Here is an 8,835-nt window from a genome sequence, read left to right as displayed (position 1 = left end):
GGCGAGTACAAAAGGCTCGAGAGTGCCTTTACTACTACTGGCTCGTTCGCTCGTGAACCGAGCACTGCGAGGTGACTTTTTTACCCTCCCTTTGTTTAAGTCGCTTCCTTTCCTTTCAAGTGTTGTGTGAGGGAACTTCCTAGATCTCATCGAGTACCCGCAGGATACGCCCCACAATTTTTACTGGGTCCTCAGACACTTTACCTTTTTACAGATCGTGTGTGGTTAACATTGGAGCCTTCGATTCGACCTGATGTCGAAGAAACTCCCCCAGCAATTGAATGAACCAAGAGTGACCCCTAGTTTTTTTTTGGCTCATCAGCGTGTCGGACAGTCAACATCCAAGATAACACCCAGCCTCCCATTATATGTCCTGGTTCTGAGTCTTCTGACCAGAAAAGGAGATGACATAACTCTTGAACGGGGCGACTCTCGTTTCAATTATTGAGCAAGACACGTCCACCCTGATTATTAGAGACACTCTTTTGCGATATCGGATTGGTTGGGACAACTTCTTACACGCACTTGGTTGACAAGCACTCTCTAATACAATTAGTTAAAAGTAGCCAAACTCTACGAGACACAACACTTGCTGTAATGGGGAGCGCTTGGCCTTTTATATCTAGAGGAATATCCTGCACATTTCTAGGGAAATATATTCCCAGATATTTCTGCGATCTTCTTAAACTAACTTTAATATCTAAGAATTCTTGAGAGGAGAGGAGAGGAGGAGGTGCAATTGCTGCTCCCAATGAGCCCTCAATCATTCATATTGTTACCAACGACTGTGTTAAACGTAAGTCATTTGGCTATAATAGGCGGTAAATATTGGCCGCCGCACCGATTTCATGATCATTTTTATCAACCAATCATGTATGGATATCACCCCTGCATTATATGGATTGCATTCGATTGGTTTCTAATTTGCCAAGATTGTGCGGAATGACGAGTATGCTCAACCCTGGAGGAAAGGACGCCTTCATATTGAATTCCTGAACGTATGATGCATCCAATTCATCGCATGAACTCTAACCGATTTATTTGGTGAATGGAGAACGATTAACAAGATGCATAATCTCTAGGAATGACCGAGAAAAGGGGGTTGACCTTTTTAGTTTGCGATTCTTAAATCCAGAATGCAACAAAGTTAAAACGTGATAAATTAGATGGTGTGAGGAAACGAAATCGATTCATTTCGTACTTTTGTTGGTGCAAGATGCCTTCAGAGGCCAGTATACCGAAACACGAGGAGTTGGCCGTCTTCAGAGAGCGAACGTCTGTGTATACTAAGAAGATTTGCAAAACTCGGTCAACTAAATGTTGTGATCGCCTTGTATTGTGTATTTAAACAAGTCCATACATAATGGACAAGCTCTGCTCTGGACTATGCAATTCTTTTTGGGGAAGGAGGGTTAGTTAACAGTCACTGTGTGTAAAATCCTTTCCAGACGCTTCAATTAGGATCAAAATGTCCAAGTGTTACCAAAAGGAGTGTTAAGGACTTAAGCTCGCATCAGAACCTAACTCAGTACTTAAGATGTATCCCAATTTGGAATATTAGCCGTAGCTTCGTTCACCATCTTGACAAGAGTGACCTGCAAAACCAGCAACGAAGAGCATCTGAATGAAGGAATTAACAATCAATGTTTTCGAGATTGCCACACATTTTGCCTCAAGATTGGAAAAACTACCCATGCACAATCTATCCACTCTAAGCAATTAAAATGCTTCCTTAAAGGTTTCCCTGGAAACGAAACCGTACTAATAAGCTATTCTTCAAAGCCCATAGGTGCAAAATTCATTTTAGATGCCATCTAGCAGATATGATCTTAAAGAACTGCGATACACAATTGTTACCTCCCAAAAGTTCCGTGATTATCCAAGATGGAGGATGATCATACCGCTTCAGGAAGGCCAGGATCGTGGAAATGGCCTAAAATTTTATGGAACTGTGCTAATAATGCAGTAGTACTGTGCACATCACTTTTTTTTTTTCGTTAGTAAATATTGGCTGGAGCATCTCGAATTCCTTGAGAACAGTACATGATTTCATCAGCTCAAGGTACACATGCCTCTATGGGGATGGTAGTTAAAGAACATTTTACAAGATCTATAACATCAAATTGTGGACATAGACATTGCACGCAAACAAGGCATACACGGGCAATGTGTGACATGAGACGTATTCATTTGAGGTGTAATGCAAAGAAACATCTCCTAGAAACCAATTACGACATTATCCAGGACTCCGAGGACGTATCTTAGGACATACCACACTTTCAGGAACTCCAGGTGGAGGCATAGAGAGGTTTCTTGGTGGAGGTCCTCGAAGATGTGATCTCTTATCAAATCGCCACTCGCCTATCTTCCCATACGTTAGCTCACCCTATAATTCTTGAAATGTCAGATACATATAGTGGTTTTCATTTTTCAGTTCAAATAAAAAATGTGCACATTCCAGTATCCTAAAGCAGAGAAAGTTAATAAAGAACCGACAGCGTCACCTAATTACATACATTATAATCAATAATTGGAACAGCATATACTTATATTCTACCGAAGTAGGTAGAAAAGGCGGTACCTTTAAGTTGTAGTCACACCCATAAGTGTAATGGATGATGAACTTCTTTTCAGTTTCCAGATCCCATGGAGGCTGAAAACAAAGAAAGAAGATCTTCACACAAGAAAACTCATAGGGTGCAGCATATAGTCAATATGGGAACCACAGAGCAAGAGATCAGCAGGCAAGCATAAAAGTAGAGCAGCAGCACAGACCTGCAACATGAAGTCTTTACGTAGAATGTGCTGCACGCCATGCAAAGCTGATGCCACCGCGTAAGCATACCTTAGCTCAAAGCAAAAGGCAGAATCATCAGCACATTGCAATGAAGTTGATGATTGATCACACAGACTTTAAATACAAGTGACATTCAATGTATGTGCACGCGCTCAAGCATTCACTTTCGCTGCTCACATTTCTAGCACCCATCCAAATACTTTATCAGTTTCAGGATCCTGCTTCATTTTTAGAGAGACATTCATCCATGTGGGAGCGATCTTCCCCAGTAAATCCTGACAAGAAAGACAGGTAAACTGGTGAGTAGAAGTGTAGGGAAAAAAAAAAAAAACTGTTAGGTCAAGGAAAACTGCAATGATGCAAGATAATCACCCAATCTTCAAGTGTACTAATTTTTTGGCAAATCAAGCACAACAATTGCGACTTTCAAATGTCTAAGCATGAATTTACTTTGATCCAAGTCTCACAAGTAAAGCAACGACAAGAACTCTTACTTTCCTAATAATAACAGGTGAATTTCCAATTGGATCAATATTTGTCACAGGTCCATGCTCCTCAGGATAAAACTTCCTCACAATTTTCTCATTTTGCTCCGGCTTGATGTAGAAGAAGGGGAAGGCAGCAGGAAATCTTTCATGAGCCAGATTAGGTAAGGGTCTAACAAATATATGGTCAGGCTCTGCCATAAGTATATATCTGCAGTCGAGAAGGGAAAAAAGGGAAATATCTTTAAAATGTAAAACATACTTCATTTCATGCCCACGGAAACTTTCTGGCAGAAACATTCTGGCACAAGGAAGGAAAAAAAATCCATGGAAACTCACTCTTCCTCAATTGTCGCCTTCTCCAGCCATTGCACAAAAGCCCATGGTCTGTTTAAGACGACGTATCCCTGATTATGGTGCACAAAAATGGCATCAGACAATCTCAAAGTAATAATGTATAACCACAGCTACTCATCCCAGTATATTTCTGAAAGATTGCTTATTGTGTTCGAACGCGTGCGACTCTGAAGAAAATAAGTTCAATACATGCTACAAAACTAGAATGAGAATCAAGCAAAATTCTTCCAACTGTACATATCACATATTACTGCTGCAATAAGGAAATTTCTGTACTGATCATTTGAGAAACCCCACATCAGAAAGCTACTGCAAACGTCCACTACACCCTGGTCTGTTAGCAACTTACTTAGAAAACCAAAGAAATACTCGCATCTGACTCCTTGAGGGGGTAGATTTCAGGTACGTTATATCTCCTTATTGTGTGTTCAGACAGCTATGAAGAACGTATAGCTAACTCATTTATTTCAGAATGCTCACAATACCAAGAGAAAGCACACCATAGCTAGCACAAAAGTTCTATAAGTATTGTGGGCACATACACCAAAAGACAAAGCCAACAAACCAGAGTTTTTTAGTATCTCGCAGGTGATACAATTGAAAAACTAGCAGTATCAGACAAGCATGAGCTATTGGACAATTGACAGAGAAAATGACTTACCTTATCCAGGCCTGCTGGAAGAGGATCCACCACCATCGTAGGAATCTCGCCCATCAAGTTATCGGGACTTCCAGAATGCAAAATCCGAGTAAATCCTCCCATCTCTGAACCTGGTAAGTCCTTTTTCTGCTTATACCAGTAATACATAATGCGACACTGCCATTTGCTGTAAGGAGCGTCTGTTGCTGTAAGGGCGACGTGGAAAGGCGACTTTGCATGTTTTGGTTTCTTCACATTCTCAGGCATCTCAACAATTGGATCTGATACTAGCACACCATTTGTATTAGCGCCCACCAAATTTTTAATTGCTCTGTTGTGCCGTATCATAGTTAGGATGTTGTATGTAGCAAAGGAAAACAGTAGAGCCAAAAGAAAGAGTAAGACTGGGGATGCCCTTCCCATGGCTTTCCTTCCGAACATAACTCCAGATGACAAAACAGAAGACGATCACGCCGTTGTCAATGTCCGGAGTGCCTTCCTATTTGAAGTGGATTAACAAGCTTCCAATACTCCTAGTGAATTTCTCCAACTTTCCAGGTCAATTCATGATGAGCGCGTTCCTATGCGGTAGCCAGTAACCAAAATCAGAGTTGCAAATTCAGTTTTATTCACAGAAGACACGATAGAGGGAGCATAACTATGACTGCAATATACATTGATAAACTTCAAATGCCAAAGAAAGGACTGAATTGCTAAATATACTTCTGCCGAGTATTTAAATTGTTTTAACTGTTTATCGCAAAATACAACTCAAGGCCAAAAGAATACAGCCATACGGAGCCACGATCACAGCTTGCCGGCACCTCAAGTAACACGATTGAAAAAAGGGAAAAAATGCAGGCCAAGGAAGTCCTATCTGTATAGCCAAAGCCAGACCAACAGATCCCAATGAGAAAAAACAAAAAACGCAGCAGCAAGTCACAATCATCGTAATCGCATTCATCATGATTGTTATTGCCATTAGATACCAGGTTGAAAGTACGACATACAGTGAGGACAGAAAACAGAGAAAAACCGCGGGAGGAAGACAAACTTAACCGAGTAATGAAGTAGTCAGACAGAGTTCTCACTCCTCGGCGACTCACCTCGATTTCGATTCACCAGAAGAAGCACGCTGAGGCGGCGATCTGCAGACATAAACCAAGATATCTTAGGGATCTTCCGGACACAGTCAGGCATAGCGCAGTGCCCGAAGGAAGTCAACGTAAATAGAAAAAGTCGCCGCTAACTATAACGCACCATACCCGAAACAAACCCATTCACATTGCCTTAAAAGAAAAACTCGGTCGAAAATCCAATCAAGCACGGAAATTCTCAGACAAGAGACAGTCAGAGTCCACAGAAGCGGAGTGTCGTAAACGTAATTAACGTGAAAAACCTCCGGAAACGAAAACTCACCGGAGAAACTGAAGAACCTCAATCCCGGCAGATGAAATTCTAAATTCAATTCGGAGGAGGAGAGAGAGCGAACGGAAGGGGCCGAATATACTGACGGTCAATGACGAACCGCAGCGCGAAAAGCATTGCTAGGAGTGCGAGTCAATCAAGGAATAAAGCAAAGGGCAAAGGAAAGGAAACGCGCCATAATCGATCGGGAAGATTCAGAAAGTGCGAACAGAGAACTCACGAGATCGACGTGGCCACAACACAGAAGAGAGAGAGAGAGAGAGAGAGAGAGGATATCGTGTCTCGGATCACGGAAATAGGAGGTCGGTGGAGAGAGATGAAGACATACTCTGGGCCTTGTCGTTTTCCGCTTGCTCACTTCCTTCGCAGTTGCGCACGGCTTCATCGTTCCTTCGCGCGTTTGGACGTCCACGTCGGCTGCCACGTCATCGTGGCGCCCGGGCTTGTCTTTTCCCCCCTTTTTTTAATCCGCGATTTGGGGGGGAAGAAAGGATAAGACGGGAAAAAGAGAAAGAGGGTCTGTCCTATTGAGCTTCTCGATGAACGTGAAATTCTCGAGAGTCGATCGTGGACGTGGGACGGGAGAAACTCTGGCATTCAACCAAAGTTCGCGAATCCAAATTTAATTTATAATCGCTCGTCGTGCCAGCGATCGAAGGTCGTACCAATTCGATTCATATAAATCCGGATTTAGGCGAGCCCAATCAGCTAAAGAAAAGAATCACCTACCGAATCTATCAATAAAGTCACCCACGTAGCGAACATCAAAGTTAGGTATTGCAATTAATGGTGAGGAAGTTAATGTGAAGGAGACTTTAATTAATACACGGATCTAGTTAAAGCGCTTCTTTATAGAGTGACCGGGGACTATAATAGCTTGCGCTGAGTTTGGCCATTGTCGTCAAATTTAGGACCCAACTTGCATGATGGTAGCATCAATGTCCCTTTGAGGCTTTCCCTCATCTATACGATTTGGGGCCACTAATCGCATTTGGTCAAATCCTCCACGAACGAAAGATAAGGTCATAATTATCACTGTGCTGACCCACAAGGATTTTGTTGGAAAAGGAACTTTAGGGCACTTGTGAAACACCCAAACAAAGAAAATCTACTATTCCCAATGCTCGGCCTCTCTCTTATCACGTGTAATCGGTGCATTGAAAATCAAAGTGCTTCTCTATTGAGCATGGTTGACGAGTGCTCCGATGCACTCATTAATAAGATTCATTGTGAAGCATGTTTGATAAAATGCCTTGGGTCCATTCATCAATCAATGTGGCCGGTTTTTGCTAATTTGACTTGTCAAATCCGCAATAGGTCTTTACTACTACTGTTAGGTAAAATTCACTGGCATGCTAATTCATTGACCTTCCTTTAAATCAAGAGAGAAACAATTTTGAAAAAGAAGCAGTGAAATAATTTCACAGGGCTTGAGACGACATAAAGAAAGCGATGGGTAGAGTCAACGCGTCAACTGGCGCCCTCACGTGCAAACACGACACGTACGCGAGCAAGAGCACCAAAGGATGAGCCGAAGCCTGCTTTCATGTCTTCGGCCCTAATTCCACGTTCGTGGGACCGAGCCTGACGCAGGACGGGACCAGTGTGGAGAGATGGATTGAACATGAATGCATTCAATCGGGCAAAAACCGAGTAGAAAGAGTTGCAAATCACAGACGCTCGACATGGCATTAGGATCATTGATAGATCCAGCTAAAAGTTGCCATGGCTCGCTTCTCCATCTAAAATTATGAGGCATTGTCAATTCGTTGAACCTATTCTTGTAATTATCAACGCCAGCCATACTTGAGACATCTCTCGATTAACTCACTCGAGGTGTTGTCCGCTTTGATATGTGACTTACTATGCCTCATGGTTTTGTTCTTTGACGTGCAAGCAGACTCTTTCCCAGGAGATCTTCCATCATGATAGTGCTATAACCTTATCACGCTTAATTTTGGAATTTCAAAACGAAGTTCATCGTTATTAATCCCAAGCACCTTCTCCCCACGTTCGGCGAGCAATTTGGTTTATTCGTGCCTCCTTCGTTATTTTAGAAGCCTGCTAGGAGCCGCTCCTTATTTGAGCATTCTTACCCCGGCGACAACTCATCACCCTTGTTGAATCGAGCTATTACGGGCTCACCAGCTTTCACGTGGTTCGGGGTCCCGCTCCGATATCATATTATGACATTCTTGGAATAACTCGCTCAAAATATTATCCATTTTAACCCTTCTCCTACCGAGCCTCGCGATTTTACTAGGTACTTTCTTAGTAAGTTACCTATCTTGATAATGCTCTAACCTTAGCACACTTAATTTTGATAGTGCTCTAGCCTTAACTCGCTTAAACTTGATAGTGCTCTAACTCGTCCCCTATCAAGCTCACGGTTTTTGATAGGTACTTTCTCAAGCATGTTCTCCCTTGTTTAGCGTGCGACTCGGTTAATTCATGCCATTTTCGTCATCCTAGAAACTTGCCAAGAGCCGCCCTTTGTCCTAGCCCTTGGACCTTGACAACTACTCTCTGCCATCGATGGACTTGACTATTACAAAGGGTGATCGGTTCCCAAAATGGTCCGGTCCAACTTGAACGGGGAACCGGACCATGAGGACTGTTTTCCTATTTCTGGAACCGGGAACTAGACTACCTAATCCTGGAACCGGTTTTATTCCCGGGTGATGTAATCATTGGACTAGGAGCATTTTCTATGAATACCTCAAGATGAGCATATTCCAATTTTCAAAGGCCATTTCAAGAAAAAAAGTAAAAACATAACAACATCAAGAAGCTTCATTCAAAATCACTTCTTTTTCCCATTGATCAACAGTAAATAAACAAAATGGAAGGTACCCACTTAAAAATTACTCACATCACTTAAAAAGAATAATTAATTGAGTACCTCGCTGGACTAGTTATCTTGAGCATTGGATATTACCTTACCTTGATGAGAGGCGACTCAATCAGTCGCCTAGGCGAGAGAGGGAAAGAGAGATTAGTCGATTAGGGTTTGTGATTGCGCAACTCTGAAATAGACGTGAGAATTGAGAGGGAAATAAAAGCGAACATTAAGAGGCGAAGCACCGTACGAGAGCTGGGCGGTCCGATTCCCTCCTAAAACTGGGAAG

The 8,835-nt window shown here is 42.4% G+C and overlaps 1 protein-coding gene across 4 annotated transcripts; it reads right to left on the bottom strand.

The window, feature by feature from the left end:
- Positions 1–1,261: 1,261 nt before the first annotated feature.
- Positions 1,262–6,067, bottom strand: LOC115742179 (hydroxyproline O-arabinosyltransferase RDN2). Of its 4 annotated transcripts, none has more exons than XM_048279165.1 (10): positions 5,928–6,067; positions 5,339–5,427; positions 4,301–4,860; positions 3,622–3,689; positions 3,292–3,493; positions 2,975–3,072; positions 2,776–2,845; positions 2,582–2,653; positions 2,273–2,386; positions 1,940–2,029 (listed from the first exon to the last, which is right to left on the bottom strand). In XM_048279165.1, the coding sequence occupies exons 3-10, from the start codon at positions 4,718–4,720 to the stop codon at positions 1,955–1,957; spliced, it is 1,119 nt and encodes a 372-aa protein (XP_048135122.1). In that variant the 5' UTR covers positions 4,721–4,860; positions 5,339–5,427; positions 5,928–6,067; the 3' UTR covers positions 1,940–1,954. The 4 variants fall into 4 exon arrangements, with proteins under 4 accessions (XP_030532171.1, XP_048135122.1, XP_048135121.1 ...); XM_048279164.1 differs by lacking the exon at positions 5,928–6,067 and adding an exon at positions 5,556–5,913; XM_048279166.1 differs by lacking the exon at positions 5,928–6,067 and adding an exon at positions 5,790–5,886.
- Positions 6,068–8,835: the final 2,768 nt, after the last annotated feature.

Source organism: Rhodamnia argentea, chromosome 5, assembly GCF_020921035.1.
Source record: "Rhodamnia argentea isolate NSW1041297 chromosome 5, ASM2092103v1, whole genome shotgun sequence".
NCBI classification, from domain to species: Eukaryota; Viridiplantae; Streptophyta; class Magnoliopsida; order Myrtales; family Myrtaceae; genus Rhodamnia; species Rhodamnia argentea.
This window is presented reverse-complemented; position numbering and strand designations above follow the sequence as displayed.